This window comes from Macrobrachium nipponense, chromosome 17 (genome assembly GCF_015104395.2).
Source record: "Macrobrachium nipponense isolate FS-2020 chromosome 17, ASM1510439v2, whole genome shotgun sequence".
Classification (NCBI taxonomy): domain Eukaryota; kingdom Metazoa; phylum Arthropoda; class Malacostraca; order Decapoda; family Palaemonidae; genus Macrobrachium; species Macrobrachium nipponense.
This window is the reverse complement of record NC_087210.1, coordinates 30,669,144-30,686,777: the sequence shown is the minus strand read 5'-3', so window position 1 is coordinate 30,686,777 and position 17,634 is coordinate 30,669,144. Positions and strand designations below refer to the sequence as shown.

General features: G+C 38.8%; 2 protein-coding genes across 2 annotated transcripts in view; both read right to left on the bottom strand.

Annotated features, from left to right (window-relative positions):
- Window positions 1-5,396, bottom strand: part of LOC135196162 (TCF3 fusion partner homolog) — a 103,015-nt gene extending 97,619 nt beyond the window's left edge. The window contains exon 1 of the mRNA XM_064222735.1: window positions 4,987-5,396. Coding sequence (XP_064078805.1) covers window positions 4,987-5,097 — 111 coding nt within the window. The 5' untranslated portion in view covers window positions 5,098-5,396. The remainder of the gene's footprint in view (window positions 1-4,986) is intronic.
- A 3,555-nt stretch (window positions 5,397-8,951) lies between these two features.
- LOC135196161 (heme-binding protein 2-like) overlaps window positions 8,952-17,634 on the bottom strand; it is a 59,531-nt gene continuing 50,848 nt past the window's right edge. The window contains exons 4-5 of the mRNA XM_064222734.1: window positions 15,242-15,422; window positions 8,952-14,328 (exon numbers count right to left, since the gene is read on the bottom strand). Of these exons, the coding sequence (XP_064078804.1) occupies window positions 13,989-14,328; window positions 15,242-15,422 (521 nt within the window). The 3' untranslated portion in view covers window positions 8,952-13,988. The remainder of the gene's footprint in view (window positions 14,329-15,241; window positions 15,423-17,634) is intronic.

The following is a 17,634-nucleotide window of genomic DNA, read 5'->3' as shown; positions in this document are numbered from 1 at the left end:
AGCTTCAGCTGCATTTATAACATGAATACAGTAAGTACCGTCCCACGCGGATGAAATACAATAACGGATGTTGCTTATCGGATTCGATTACTGTCACAACGCTGATCAATACAATAAAGTGATGTTGTTATAGGAGTCGATCGCATTAGCAACAAGTTCTCGTTCGGTTTGTTCATAGCTGTACGGAGTTATACGAGTATTATCGTTAAGACTAATACCTTTTAACTTGCTGCAATTTGCGGAGGTGGAGATATTAGACGATCGTAATCTCTCTCTCTCTCTCTCTCTCTCTGTTCCCTGAGTTTATCTCTCTCTCTCTTTCCCTGATTTATTTTATTTCTCTCTTTATCCTAGACGATATCTCTCTCTCTCTCTCTCTCTCTCTCTCTCTCTCTCTCTCTCTCTCTCTCTCTCTCTCTCTCTCTCTCACTTTTCTGATTTCATATTCTCTCATCCTATTTTCCACGCTCTCCTAACACTGGACTCATTGTGCAAACAGAGGTTTTTCTTCCTTTCACACCTTTTCAAACTTTCTCAATTTCCCTTCAGCGCTGACTGACTGACCTCATAGTCCCAATACTCGGCCTTTGGCCAAAATTCTATTTTTAAAACCAACAATCTTGCTGTCTGAGTTAGGATTAGAGTAGGAGCGACTATTAGGATATGTATAAGGTATTCATGATATGATATCACAAGAGGATTTTAAGTATTAGGACAGATAGGAAAGACATCTAGGTCTATCTGAGGGTGAGGGTATTCTTTCAAGTGCCAACCAGGCAGAGTTACAGACAGGCAGGTACAACACTACAAGGAGGACATCACTACGATCGACGACACCGTCGCAGACGCACCGATGGACATGGTTGTCTCCTCCGTACATGAGAGGCCTAAGGCCACATGGGAGGTCTTCAGTTAACCTCCATACATGAGAGGCCGAGAGCCACATGGGAGGTCTTCAGATTCCCTCCATACATGAGAGGCCGAGAGCCACATGGGAGGTCTTCAGATTCCCTCCATACATGAGAGGCCGAGAGCCACATGGGAGGTCTTCAGTTTTTCCTCTACTCAGGTGAGGCACATAGCCAGCTGAGAGGAAACAGGTTTGTATCCCTTCCGCACTCAATGAGTTTTGACCCTTAGGGTAGAGGTGCAGGGAGTTTTTCCCTCCACATATGGCAGGCCTAGAAGGCCACACATGGGAGATTAGCTTGGACGAGTGACAAATGAACTTGAGATGACTCGCGTACTCAATTATATTGACTGACAACTAGTTACAGTGAGGGCCGGGCAGATTTGATTCCCCACCTCCAAAATTAATGTTGTTAATCGGGCTAGTTCAGGTGTTCAGGGGTGTATTGCAATATGAAGTTTTATTGTAAAACTAATATTGTAATACCTACCTGAACACCTGAATGATTCCCACCTCCTCCCCTCTCATACAGAGTTATTGAGTTATGATTGACGTGAGAGGGCAGGTGTGACCGGCCCGTTGAGGCAGGGCTACTAGCGGTGGGCTGGTAACTAGGTAACAAAAGAGGGTGTTTGCCAGGAGATTGGCAACACTGATCGTTTATTTTAACCAAAGATTTGGTAAATTTTAATAAATGATGGTTCGGGCTGGTAAGTGACCAAGGCTAGTTCAGGTGTTCAGGTAGGGTATTACAATATTAGTTTTACAATAAAAACTTCATATCGATATGTTGTACTGCGAATACTTTAGGCTAGGCTACTGAATATGCATACGATATATCATCGTGACACTAGGCTAACTGTAGTTAATTTATTCGATTTCTCTCCATACTGAATATCTTAAGTCAATATGCATTGAACGGAGAATTAGTTGATATTAACAATTATCATATCGTATAAGTAGAGGAAAGTAACCTTAAAGACGAAGTAGCATATCTGAAAGACCAACCATGGCCTAAAAGCTTCTGATGCAAGGAACTCGAAGCAGGAAAAGCCTAAAGATGCTCTAAGGACACTGTGCCTCTATAAACTACTACTTTTAATAGAAAACCGACCCGAAGAAGCCTGCACTTCTCTTTCTAAACTAAACACTATGTAGCCTATTATCCCTACTCGTCTATATCTGACCTAATTGTTTTTATCATCCTGAGAAACTTACACATCGAGGGAAGGGGATCTGCTGCCAACACTGCCTGCTCCGCGCCAGGGGGGACGGCGGATCCTGCCCTGTGGGCTTGCGGATCCCCATAACCCCCAGCACCGGTTAGGGCTGGTTTCTGGAACAGGCAGGGGAGCTGGAAAAGAACGATTAGTAATTTCAGTATCCCTATTGCTCGATCTATCCTCACTTAATCTTGACATAAAATCGGTAACAGATGTCATACTCGATGTCAGCCTACTCTCAAGTCTCTTAAAGAGCACTGTCTCTAAGTCTTTATCTTGATCTACGTTAGTCTCTTCCTGCCTACACTTACTTCTTAATACACAGACCTTTCCTACGTTGAGATACCCTAACATCTGGTCCAAAGACCACTCCTGACATTCCCAAACATCTGTCTTTACATTATATTGAACAGGCCTACAATTTACGCATAAGGAATGACTATCGTGTCATAGGGTACTCATCCTTTTCTTGCATTGTTGGCAAAGACGATACGTTGTTGAACTTCCGCTCGTCGTTTTCTGTGATGTCGTGGCCGAGAATGCAGTAGCCGTTGTCGTAGCTTGTGTTGTTTCTTCCTTTGCAGAATCAATGTCTGATGACAAGGTATTAAGAGCAATCCAACAGTAATCCAAAGGGATGCGTAATTCGTCACCAAAATCAATCAAATCAAAGGTGCAAATAAGCCGGCCGGGCAAGACCAAAAAGGAGTTCGCTGTGGATACATCTGTACTCCACCCCGATCGCGAACGATAACGTGATTGACTGTGAGAGGGTCAGGTGTGACCGGCCCGTGAGGCAGGGCTATCAGCGGTGGGCTGGTAACTAGGTAACGAGGGTGTTTGCCAGGAGATTGGCAACACTGATCGTTTATTTTAACCAAAGATTTGGTAAATTTTTAATAAATGATGGTTCGGGCTGGTAAGTGACCAGGGCTTATTCAGGTGTTCAGGGGGGGTGTATTGCAATAATTGTTTTATTACTTGGTTGTTTTTTTAATAGTTTTATCACAAAAAGTGCATTTTATGATGAAATTGATAAAAAAATATTGATAAAAAACCAGGAAATTCTGGATATTTCTCATTGAAAAATACTGAGAATAGGCAATGTTTTTTTTTTTTTTTTTTTTTTTTTTTTTTTTTTTTTTTTTTTTTTTCCGTGAATTTTTTTTTTTTTTTAATGTGGGGGAAATGTGTAACCCGAGGAAGAAATCCGCCAATGTGTGAGTCCGCGAATCCAGAGAACGTGAATACAGGGGGTCCACTGTTATGGCGAGTTAAATCCTAATCATGCAAGCTGGAATTTCAATCCTTTAAAAACGTAACCCTAGTACCTGATAAAATCTTTCAGTAAGATCAACTTGGCTCTTAGGGAGTCTGGAGTAAAGTCTTATTCTGGGATAAGTAGTGCAATTAAAAGGTTATAAAAGGTTATCTCTTTTCAAATCTACATCTGTATGCTGCAAAGTGCCAACCATACCTTGCCTTTGATAGACTTTCGTTTTAGATGTTAAGGTATAGAAAAAGTCTTTTCAAGATTCTAAGATCGCTGGGGTGGGGCCAGGAAAAGAACACTACAGCTCTGCCAGATCTATTTATCCTTTTAAATCTCAGCCTCAAGGATAATCCCTTATTTGTGACTTTACCCGAGATCTGTCATTTCATTTTCTACAGAAAAAGAGAGTAAATTTTGGTTGTTCTTCATGATTTTCCTTTCTTTGTGTTTTTTGGAATTAATAATCACAGATCTTGTAATAATGCCATAATTTCAAGCCATCTGATTATTGTCCATATTCCATTTTAGGCCACACGCAAAAGTTACTAGAGGTCGCGTTTAGAAGAAATGAAAACAAAATCCGGGACAAATACGGGAGCGAACACTCAATCTGTGTGCTTAATCTACGTTTATCGCTGAGGTTTTAGCTTTAAGTAGGTCAGTTTTCTTAAGGGTAAAATGACAAAATGTTCTTAACTGCTAACAATATAGCCCAACAAAAAACTTATGTCACCCGCCACATTTTGGTTTGACTGTAGTCAAGAGCCAGCAACTGTCGAAGCAACACCTTGAGACCTCTACTTTCCTCTTGAAGTAAGTTTTTTCTCCCAAGTCACAAATGAAGGCCATAATTTCCAATTTTCAAGGTGGTTGCCCTATGGTAGAAGCCAGCCATTCGGTACTTTACCCTATGTCGCCGCTCAGGAACTTACCCTAAATGGGTTAAAATAAGGGAGCGAGTGCATACCTGCGGACCACAGATTTTCTTGTTAATGTGTGCCGTCAGTAAGAACGTGGCGGAACGGCGCTTCATGCCTTACCCGCATATTTAAATATTCTTGGCAAGCTCAATTTATTTTGGCAAGAGGTGTTGTTTCGCGGGACGCGCTAGCCTCAGGGTTAACATCAACTGGGTACTTAGGAGCTGTAACTGTGTACCATGGATATGCAAACTACCCAAAATAAGAGAGAACAGGAACCTTAGTGAGAGGTCATGAAGGATAAAGACCCCCTGGTCAGGTTACTAGGAAATCCTGCTTGAGTTAGGTTAGGCTAGGTAGTCTACTAAGTAAGTCAGGTTAGGTTAAGTAAGTCAAGCTAGGTCACTTTCCCTTTGCATTGCCTACAGTAGTCCCGAACCCTAGTAATTCTACATTCGCAGAGGTATACCTAAGTGCAACTGGTGTTAAGCTAGCTAAGGTAGGTAGTCGTAGTATAGTAGTCAAGCTAGGTCATTTTCCCTTGCATTGTAAAGTAGTCCCCGAACCCTAGTAATTCTACATTCGCAGAGGTATACCTAAGTGCAACTGGTGTTAAGCTAGCTAAGGTAGGTAGTCGTGCACAAAGAACTCTGGACTGACCTTCTGTATGCTTTTACATCTACGTAGAATGGCAGCATACTTCTTGAAGTACTTATTCTCCGCTTCATTTTCTGACGGAAAGCCACTATCGTCTAGCATGTGCTCATCCATGAGAATAATCGAGTGTCAGTTCGTTGTCAGACAGCAGCAGCAGCAGACAAAGTAGAGGTAAAAGTCAACAAACGTCAAGAGTGATGTGCCAAGCCAAGCTGAGGTACTTTTTTTTTACCACCTTAGCTTCGTTAATCTTAGCAGCCTCCCTCACAACAAGTCCAATTTAAACATGTTAAATATTGCACATTATCGCTGAGTTACTTTTAGTAGATCATGAAGCGGCTAATCAAACAATGATTGATAATATTAACTTTTCTTAAAGTTCTCAACATTCTACAAGCAATAACATAGCAGTTGTAGTAGTGGAGGTCATCCTTTGTAATGGCTCTCTCGGTCTTTGTAGATTGCCTTTGATCAGCGCTAACTATAGAGTTATTATAGTGCAGCCTGTAGTTTTATAATACTCTGCTGTGGCTGAAATTTTTTCCTAAGTTATAAACTATAAAAAAATCTTTTAGAAAAAACTATAACAAGTTAATAGCATTTTTTACACTGATATAATGAAACGACGTCTCTTTGCTTAGGGATTATTGATCAACAAACAGTGATTATATATATATATATATATAATATATATATATATATATATATATATATATATATAATATATATATATGTGTGTGTGTGTGTGTGTGTGTGTGTGTATGTATGTGTATATATATATATATATATATATATATATATATATATATATGTATATATATATATATATATATATATATATATATATATATATATATATATATATATGTATATATATATATATATAATATATATATATAAGACGAAATTTCCTTGGATGAAATAAATGCCACACTGACAACGTATTGAAACATTATCTTACAAGAAACTGGATAACCTGGTAGCCTATACTTTAATTATATCATAGCACCTCTCATTCCTTTCTGAAATTGTTAAAACAGCATTGCTTTTATCTTAACTTCTTAATCTGTACAAAGACAATACCATTTAGGATGCGTGCACCAGGATCCATTGGTGTTGAGGACACCGTCCCCCCCCCCCCATCATGCTTATAATTAAAATCAGAGTATTCAGGGAATTCAATTGTTAAGTACTTGGTACGATATCATTTCGGCATTTGTCCAAATACCCATCATCCCACATGGCCTCAAAACTTCTATGAAATTGGTTATAACTCACTCTTTTCTTCACCCTTCTCTCACCCCTTTACCCAGGTTAGGAGGGGGAGTGGGTCATCTCTCAAACCTTGCTTGCCTTGCCCAAAGAAATGTTAAGTGACTCTCTCTCTCTCTCTCTTTGTGAGACGAGGCTGGGGTTCACCTTCACTACAGTTATTCACTCATTTATTTTGCCACAATGGTGCCATTTCCTTAATCGAAAATCTAGGTCGAAGTTGTTGATATGAATTATGAATATAAGAGTACGGTTCGATGTATATGCCTTTGCTAATGAAAGAAAATCAAGATATATATATATATAGCTATATATATCAATTCAAGCTACAAATGTCATTTAATATCTAAATTAAACACTTTACCTCCCAAATGATATATTTTCATATATGTACCGAAGGGGAATTTTTTAGTTGATAATAATTTCGTCCCCCCATCCATGGGATCGAACCACCGTCCAAGTGGACGGGGACGAAATCAGGACAGTCAGTGACGCTATCCAATCAGCCAACAGAGACGCTAATAAGTTCATATCGATTCTGACCTTACAAATCACCCTCGATCTCGGTGCTTTCGTAATTAGAATCGATATGGAACCCCGTCTACCATGTTAGCCAATTCGAGCGTTTGACAGCACGTAGCCTTTTGTTATGAATAATTATCACATCGAACCGTGATCCATTTATATATCAATTCAAGCTACAAATGTCATTTAATATCTAAATTCACTTTACCTCCCAAATGATATATTTTCATATATGTACCGAAGGGGAATTTTTTGAGTTGATAATAATTTCGTCCCCCCATGGGATATTAAATGACATTTGTAGCTTGAATTGATATATAAATGGATCACGGTTCGATGTGATATATTCATATATATAGATATATATATATATATATATATATATATATATATATATATATATATATATATATATATATATATGTGTGTGTGTGTGTGTGTGTACTCCTCTTTTCAAAACCTATAGAAACTCCATAGAATACCTGAACCTTTGGCTATGACCTACCCTCTCAGCCGCCTGGACGAGATCGCGTTCAGTCACGCCTCGAGAAAATGCCTGAAATTCCAGACCCCTTGAGAGTGGGTTGGCGCTCCCACAGGCGAAGACAAGTTATTTGTTGACGAGCTAGCTGTCGATGGCATCGATCGATGGCTACGTACATTGAAACCTGTCATGTCTAGTCGATTCACCAGCAGATTTGACATGAAATTCATGGCTATATAGACTACTTCCTTATAACATCCATCGACGACTATAACGCATTATTACAATGCAGTCTGAAATTAACGATGATTTATAAAATTAATATTTGAGCTGATGTAGACAAAGAAATATATTTGTAATTTTATAAAAATTCTTCTTCTATTGGTTCGTCGTAGAGCATTTAGAGTCCTGAGAAGGATCATGTGACAAGCACATTTAAAACGTACTTACAGACTTTACAGTACGTTAGCATTTCTTTTGAATGTATAAAAATTCTTCTTCTATTGGTTCGTCGTTGAGCAATTAGGGTCCCGAGAAAGTTAAATGTGACAAGTAATTAGAACGCACTTACAGTATTGACGCCTACGTACGTTAGCATTTCTTTTGTTATCATCCTCAGAAACTCATTAGCTCGAAAATTACAGATCCGCACCCTATTCTTTCTGGAAAGCACCGAGAGTTTTTTTTATTTCTACTACATATACCTACTCATCAATCATTATTAATTGATGATAAGAAATACTGTCAACTCTCAAGCTTTTGTTTAAAATGTCGCCGGCTGGCGGACAACGTTGAAAATCCACCGAAAATAAACACACACGAGGACCCGATGAGTTGGATGGAAATTTTTTTGGACAAAATAACGGCAAAGCTGGATTCCTATTTGTGATTCGTGAGGCCAAAAATCTGAAATACCTTTATATAAGTACGCTGAGGGTGATAACATTAAGGTTATACATTTTAAACACCTGAATATGAACTTCACATGGTATTACTGGCCAAAGCGTATTTATATTACATTGCGAAATGCAAATGCCAAAATTTCTAGTGAACAAATTTGTAATCATAGATTAGACTAAGCTGGAACTTACAAAGTTTACTTAATTAGGAGGCCAAATCTATAATGGAAAAGTTTCCCGTGAATATATGTTACGTCCATTCTAATACAGCTCCGCTGTTATTGTTACCCATTAAAGTAGGAACAGAATATGAAATATGCACTTTGAAATAGATTTGAATAAAAAAAACGAAAACTATATTTGAGACTCCTCGAACCGTATGCCTCATGAAGGGTAACAAAGGGTTGGGGAGGGAGACAGATCTTTGAGCACAAGGCACCAAGTTATTCAAGAAGTCGGTCCAAAAATGAAAATAATGTGAAAGTTTTAAGATACTTAAAAAGAGTTAAAACAATCTATTTCTAAGTGAAAAGGTTTCGCACAGAAGAAAATGAAAAAATCTACAAATAAAACCGGACGTATACTGGCTTGATTGGCCAGTTAGGAGGGGTCCAAAATTCAACCTCTTAGTTGAAGACAGAGATGAAGATAAGGCAGCAATGGTTCTTATTTTTTCTGGCGCCAGGCTCGTCTTGTGCTGGATCGATTAAGACTTACTCATTTGCCAATGTGTCACAGAGGGAGCACCAGTTCAGAGGAAAGAGAAGGAAAATAAGAAAAACACATAATCGTCCGTTAACATTTATTATATCACGTGTGATTTCGAATGTGCTGCAAATCTTTACAAAAATATATGATGTATGTTACAGAGACAGTAAGACGGCTACAACATACCGCACCTCAGAAAAAAAATCAAAACTTTGCAGAGAAAATATTATTGTAAAAGGACATAAAACAATCACACGTGAACCGACGCTCTGAAATACTCAAGATCCAAAAATTAATCAACATCCAGTTTAATAATATTCATCCAGATCTGCTCGATACACTCGAGTAAGCAAAACCACGTCCCGCCATGAGAGCTTCGGGATTGTCAAGTTCAGAAGGCAGGAAGTGACGACGCTGAAATGAAGACCTTTCGCAAGATTTTTCATTCTTAACACGACTCAAGTTCCTTCGAGAACTTAGTTCACGTACATTCTCATTTCCATTTGATACAAGTGTGGGTCATACTTGTCTTTAGTGGGAATGAATGAACCATGGAAAAAGGAAATGAAAATGGCAAACATTTACTATAGTCATAAACAGAATGCATGGCGAATTTGAGAGAGAGAGAGAGAGAGAGAGAGAGAGAGAGAGAGAGAGAGAGAGAGAGAGAGAGAGAGAGAGAGAGAGAGAGAGAGCTAGTTTAAAGATACTTTATACATTTTTTATACAAACATATATCAAGCAAACAAAGCTGAAAAGATGGTAAATTACTGAATGTGACAGATTTAATAAAATAATTAAGAGAAACCACTCAATATGCACCTCACTACTTTCATAAGGTACTAGTACAGTTTGCAAAGGAAAACCTAACGTGTACCGCTAAATGTTTAAAATGGAACCCGTCCTTATCCCTCTGGAAAAGCAAACCCACCAGTACACGAAAAAAAACAGCACCAGAAGTATCCACATTTTGTGGCAATTTCACTCCTTAAAACGCTGACGTCTATGGTCTATGATCTATGAACTGTCCCCTCCCTCAACAACCCCCGAATGTGATTCTGTCAGCATCGCATAACAGTCTTTCGTGACAAAAACAATTATTTACCGTAATAAACGGTTACACAAACGTCAGCTCTTTGTATAAAATTAATCAATCTGCCTTAAAAGTACTTTATTTAATTCATCGTAAAAATCCTATTTCATATACGTATCACACTGAGCTATCACTGTGTCGCATTTGTCTTAAACGCTACGGAAATAAAACACTCAACTGGGAGTGGCCATGGGCCACACAAGTGGCTGTACAATGAAGAAATGTGGATCACAGATATCGATAAAAAGCGAATACAAAGTAGAATGAAATAACTAAAGCACTGATCAGTACACAACACGAAGAATGCTTAACCTACAGCTTAAACTTCTGACAATAATCGCGTCAACATTTTCCACAAAGTACACATGCACACACACACATGCTGCATTTGTAGATACTCACATGTAAACAGAAAAATTGTATAAATCAAAGGCTGGCACAAGCAGATTCCAAAAACATTGTATATAGTGCACATAGTCTCAGCAATTGGGTGGCTACTTGGAAATCTTAGCTTAATGATAAATGAAATTGCCAGGACCAGGAAGAACATTCTTTATTTAACGAGCTTTCGAGGTATAAAACCACATTATCAGGCTGAAAAATTGACAAGGATAAGAAATCACCAAAATTACAATGAAATGAATGGTCTTACTAAAATCTTCAGTAAACTACAAAATTAAACATAAAATTAGGAAATTTTGTGTTTAATCATTAGTTTGTATGAGCTGTTTTTTTTATTATTATTTTTGTTGTTTTCACTGGAGAGTTTAGTAAGACAATCATTTTATTGTAATTTTAGTGATTTCTGATCCTTGTCAATTCTTCAGCCTCATGATGAGGTATTATACCTCGAAAGCTCGTTAAGTAAAGAATGTCCCTCCTGGTCTTGGCAATATTGTTCATCATTGAGCTATATATATATATATATATATATATATATATATATATATATATATATATATATATATATATATATATATATATTCCGAGTGGCCAAAGGCGACTGTTAATCGTTGTATCCAAACCAAAGGTCCGACTTTGCCTCCTGGCCAGGGCAGATGCACTTTTCATTTTAATTCCTCTTGGGTGTTATATATAAAATATTCAAAAGTATATTTAGGCGAGAAAAGATGGTGAGGTAAAAAGTCTGGCACTACACTGTGTCAGTGCGGAGTAGTTTGTTTGTATGGTGTTTTTTTACGTTGCATGGAACCAGTGGTTATTCAGCAACGGGACCAACGGTTTTACGTGACTTCCGAACCACGTCGAGAGTGAACTTCTATCACCAGAAATACACATCTCTCACTCCTCAATGGAATGGCCGAGAATCGAACCCGCGACCACCGAGGTGGGACACTAATACCATACCAATCACGCCACCGAGGCGCTTAATGCAGAATGGAAGGATGGACACGTTCACGGTGGTTATATTTAGAGTGACTGGAGTACACCTACTAACTCTCTCGCTTTGGATAAAGCAATTAGAGGCTTACACTGGAGGAGCAATGTTGAAAATGTTATGTGAAAGAAATTCAGAGAAACTATTTTGATAAAAATGATGTCTGAGAGACAATACAGAGAGAAAATGGACGAAAACCTGACGCAAAGAAGGGAGCGGTTGAGAATAGAAACTGTCGAAGGGGTTAGTGTCAGTCGGGAAGGCTTGGGGTGTGAGAGGGTAGAAAGTGGGAATAAAAGTGATAAGACACGGGGCGAAATAATAAGAAGTTTAGTGGAGATGATAATGCATAGGTATACTGGAGGAAGGGTAGGTTAGTCGAGAAGTACAAGGGGAAATGGAGTTTGTAATAAAATAAGAGGGAAGAGGACGAGCACAAACTTTGTATATAAGAAGATTTTCTATGGGGATATCAAATGCAATTAAGTAGTTGATGAATGGGGGGGGACACCAAGAGTAACTGGACTTTAGTAGAGACGCTTCAGTATACTGGTGACAATACTACTGAATGGCTGACCACTGTTGTAAAATGTGCCTGGATGAGGTAAAGCTTCCTGAGGAATGGGTGAGAGGAGTTTCTGTGTAGAATGGTGAAAAAGTAGAGGAGACTTCGAAGAATGATATGATTCCGACTTAATCGTCAAGACGAAGGAGAAAAGGACTGATAGAGGGAGAGCAGTGTGGAATTCAGCAAACAAGAGGATGTGTGGGACAAGTATAAGTTAGATAGCAATAATGTGAGACGTTTATGTGAACAACGAATAACCCGTAATTAACATGTATAAACGGAGAAAAAACTTATGGCTGAACTGACTTAGGCAATATAGAGGGTATTGAGGATAAATAGCATAAAAGGCAAGTTGTTGAATGGGATTACAGGTTTTTATCTGATGAGAATTAAATGCGTGGAAGACTATGCGACAGGAGAGTGACTAGTTTGGTGTAGCAATGAGTCAGCGACGAGGAAGTGTTATGTCTTGATGTTTGTTTAATATTTTCACGGACAGGGTGAGGTAAAGCCAGAGAGAGAGAAATCATATTTGTGTGCAAAGTTGTGGGAAAGGAAAATTGGTCATGAGTGGGATACTGGACGACGATAATGAAAAGAATCTCCAGAATGTAGCTTAGAGTTGATAGCAAAAGAATTATACTGAGAGTACTGTAAATGTGAGCAAGATGACGGAGAAAGTAATATTAATTTGCATGTTAGAAAAATGGAAGCAAACTATCCTTATAAGACATAAGGGTAAATAAAAACGGAAAATAGTAGGACGAGACATATGGTGTTACGGTATACGCTAAACATGGAAGGCAGCAGATTGTGTGCCAGAAAAATTCCGGAAGAGACGCCGGAAATTAAATGTGGATGCTGCATGAAAATAAACAAAAGAGAAATTAGGATGGAATGAAATGGTGAGAAACGGGGAGGTAAGTAGTAGTTGTAAAGAGGTTAACGTGAGAGAGAGATGGCTCAAACATTATGAAAGAATGGAGGGTGAAATGTAAGTGAAAGGGTGTCATTCAAAAGTGTTAGGAAGAAGGAGGAGGAGATGAGATCTAGTAAACTTTGGAGAGATAGAGTGAAAGTTTATGAAAGGGCAGAAGAAAGTGAGGGCCCCGAATTCTAGGAAGAAGAAGAAGAAGAAGAAGAAGAAGAAGGAGAAAAGACCTTGCAAACTTGGGAGAGATGAAGTGGAAGTTAATGAAAGGGCAGAAGAAAGTAAGAGCCCCGAAATCTAGGAAGAAGAAGAAGAAGAAGAAGAAGAAGAAGAAGAAGAAGAAGAAGAAGAAGAAGAAGAAGAAAAGACCTAGCAAACTTTGGAGAGATGAAGTTGAAGTTAATGAAAGGGCACAAGAAATTAAGGGCCCGACATGTAGGAGGAACGAGTGTGCGTATGTGATGCAGTGTGTATGGGAGGTTTCCACATGCTGCTGATAAGCTTCCTGTGTGACTGTATAAAGCGACATGGATCTCATCTATGATTCAGCAATAAAATATGATTGTGGCAGCGGCTGATTAAATGATCTATATGTACACAGTGAATTGTGTCTTTAAGCTCCAGTTTTTTTTTCTCACCTTTTGGATACATTCTCCATGCGGGAGTGTAGGTACCCAAGCATACCCAAATGATAAAATTCAGTAAATGCCATTCATATGGCTTCGTAGAGTAAGGACATACGAATAACGCCCTACAGGAACTTAAACAACACAAACATTCCAGGTTAAGCTTAGTTGCAGAATAAAGGAGATTCAGACAATACACAAAAGTTCCATGATATGTATCACTGTTGTCTCTGATCACGTCTTTCTTGTGTTTGATTATTAAACCTACACTTTACTACTACATACGTAAGGCCACTAAGTTTTCCCACCTTAAATAACCTTAAATAAAATATGACAAAAACTCACAATCCCTTTCCCACAACAAATGAGACTCAGGATGCAGTTTTTTTCTTTGTCTGCGCATTCTGGGATTCTCTTCATTAATGAATAATCAATCATCAGTCATCTAAACACTGCAGCTGCCATTCTCCAGTGATGGCGGCCAAAATACTGAACTCTGATTACTCCTCTTCAACTTTTTTGTCTATCTGATATCCCAGTGCTTCCTCTACTTTGCTCTGAATGCTGTCGGCGATCACATCACCGTTCTTGATGAGGTCTTTGCTGTCGACGGACGAGATCTCCATTTGCTTCGACGAGTCTGCTTCGTTGACATCCTGGGTTGTTGTCTTGACGAACCAAATCTCGTTGCGGCGCCCAAAGAGTTTGAAGGGAGGATCGTATCCAGCGATGTAGTACTGGTTGTAATTGACGCCAGGCTCGTTCTGTCGCTGGATCTCCTCTGCCAGTTCCTTGGCCTCGTTTATTATAATTTCGTCGGAGGCGTAACCACCAAAGCGCCTGGAATAGAAATATTTTATCTAGAGACTAAACTAAATGAGACACGTCAGTTTCTCAGCTTGCTGCCCCCCATCACATAGGTAGGATGTATGATCCACCTCTCCTGAAAGACGCATCCCTTAGGAGAGGTGGAACCTACATCCTGCCTGTGTGAACTCTCTCTCTCGAGTTTCCAGCCCTGTGACTGGCTTATCAACAGCCAATCAGGAGCGTCATAAGGGACTGGCCTAGACATCAGATGCAATGTTGAAGTGAATCTACTATATAGCAAATATCATATTAAATAGTTTCGCAAGTTCTGAAACAATTTCAGAGCGAAGATGAATTTTAAAATTTAGGCACGATTCAAATTACTATGCAAACCGCAATGCAATTTTTAACCTATTAAAAATAATTCAAGCATATTCATCTGGCTGATTCAGAAACGGAAACATTCATTCATATCTTATCGCACAATTGCTCTACCCATTGGAGTGCTGTGTCGTTTGCTGTTCTTAGATCCATGTCCGAGCAGGTGGGCCCTAGTGGGCAGCTACAAAAGATGTGATTCATATTTTGGATTGGTTCCTTGCTGGGGCATTCAGCACCAAAATGAGAAAAAGGCAGCTACAGACTATGAAGGTGCCTATAGTTCTAAGCAATGTCATTTTTCATAGTCGGCTGCTATAACTTTTACCTATTAAGCAAGGATAACTAACTAGTGAAATTTAATTTTTAGGGGTTTCATTCGTAGATTTCTGGGACAATATCAAAGTAAGATTTTGCGTCAATAGTATGTCAATACTATATGTGGCAGAATGAATCAGTGCGCTGTACTCTTCACAAAGATGCTACTGCTCTAAACGGAAGTTATGAAGCTTAGCCCGTTGCTTTATCTGTAGATATATAAAGAAAGTAAAAGCCCATTCTTCACCTGGTTAGCACAACCATTGCTGGACGTTCTTCAATGAATATACTGTTATCTCCTGATGGAGGAGGGTCTGCCTGGTGCTCTTCAGGAATAAGGAATCCCATGGTGAAGGTCGACTCGCAAGTGGGTCCTGCCCCTGGCTCAACAAAGGTCGTCACTGGTGAGGTCATGTCTATCCTCACGTCTTAAGGAAGAAAGAAATATACATTTCAGCTTTATGAAGGCGCCTGTCACAAGATATCTTTACACAAATTACATTCCTACCATGGGAAACTCTTCAGTTCATAATCCAGGAAGATATTTACCTAAAATAATATGCGTGGCTAATACTCTTCCTTCAAAAAACAGGATCATTCCTAGATAGTGACCCCGAGGGTTAATGTTTTTACGGTGATTCCCAACGGAATTGTACTAAGGGTTAATGTTTTTACGGTGATTCCCAACGGAATTGTACTAAGAGTTAATGTTTTTACGGTGATTCCCAACGGAATTGTACTAAGGGTTAATGTTTTTACGGTGATTCCCAACGGAATTGTACAAAGGGTTAATGTTTTTACGGCGATTCCCAACGGAATTGTACAAAGGGTTAATGTTTTTACGGTGATTCCCAACGGAATTGTACTAAGGGTTAATGTTTTACTGTGACCCTTAACGGGATTGTACTAAGGGTTAACGTTTTACTGTGATCCTTAACGGGATTGTATCAAGGGTTAACGTTTTACTGTGATCCCCAACGGGATTGTACTAAGGGTTAATGTTTTACTGTGATCCTTAACGGGATTGTACTAAGGGTTAACGTGTTACTGTGATCCTTAACGGGATTGTACTAAGGGTTAATGTTTTACTGTGATCCTTAACGGGATTGTACTAAGGGTTAGTGTGTTACTGTGATCCCCAACGGGATTGTACTAAGGGTTAATGTTTTACTGTGATCCTTAACGGGATTGTACTAAGGGTTAACGTTTTACTGTGATCCTTAACGGGATTGTACTAAGGGTTAACGTTTTACTGTGATCCTTAACGGGATTGTACTAAGGGTTAACGTTTTACTGTGATCCCCAAACGGGAGTCTAAAGGGTTAATGGTTTTTACTGTGATACTTAACGGGATACTAAAGGGTTATTTGACTGTGATCTTAACGGGTTTGTAACTAAGGTTACCGTTTACTGTGATCCTTAACCGGATTGGGTTACTAAGGGTTAAAGTTTTACTGATCCTACGGGATTGTAATAAGAGTTAATGTTTTTACTGATCCTTAACGGGATTGTAATAAGGGTTAACGTTTTACTGTGATCTTTAAACAAGGATTGTACTAAGGGTTAACGTTTTACTGTGATCCTTAACAAGGGATTGTACTCAAGGGTAAGTTAAGGTGTACTGTGATCCTTAACGATTGTACTAAGTAGTTAATGTTTTACTGTGATCTTAACGGGATTGTACTAAGGGTTAAGGTTGTGTTAACTCTGATCCTAACATGAATTGTACTAAGGGTTAACGTTAACTGTGAATCCTTAGGATTGTATCAAGGGTTAACGTTTTACTGTGATCCTTAACGGGATTGTACTAAGGGTTAACGTTTTACTGTGATCCTTAACGGGATTGTACTAAGGGTTAATGTTTTACTGTGATCCTTAACAGGATTGTACTAAGGGTTAATGTTTTACTGTGATCCTTAACAGATTGTACGGGTTGCTGTGATCCTTAACAGGATTGTACTTTTAAGTACGTACAGTGATCCTAACGGGGATGTACTAAGGGAATGTTTTACTGTGATTGGTACTAAGGATTAATGTTTTACTGTGACCTTAACCGGGATTGTACCTAAGAGGTTAATGTTTTACTGTGAATCCTTAACGGGTTGATTTGGGTTAAACTTTAAGGGGTTAACGTGGGTTAAAACTGTGATCCTTAAACGATTGGTACAAGGGTAACGTTTTACTGTGATCCTAACGGGGATTTTGTAGCAAGGGTTAACGTTTTTACGTGATCCTAACGGGATTGTCGAAGGGTTAACGTTTTTATTGTGATTTCTTTTAAAACAAGGATTGTCTTAAGGGTAACGGGTTAAAGTTTACTGTGATCCTTAACGGGGATTGTATAAGGGTAACTTTTACTGTGATCCTTAACAGGGATTTTGTAACTACTAAGGGGTTAACTGTACTGAATGATCCTAACAAGGGATTGTATCTTAAGTAAGGAACCGTTTTACTGGGATCCTTAACGGGATTGTATAAGGGAAGTGTTACGTGATGCCTTAACAGGATTGTACTAGGGTTAACGTTTTTTTACTGTGATCATTAACAGGCTTGTACTAAGAGTTAATGTTTTTACGTGATCCTTAACGGGATTGTACTAAGAGTAAGTTTTACTGTGATCCCTGAACGGGATTTACTAAG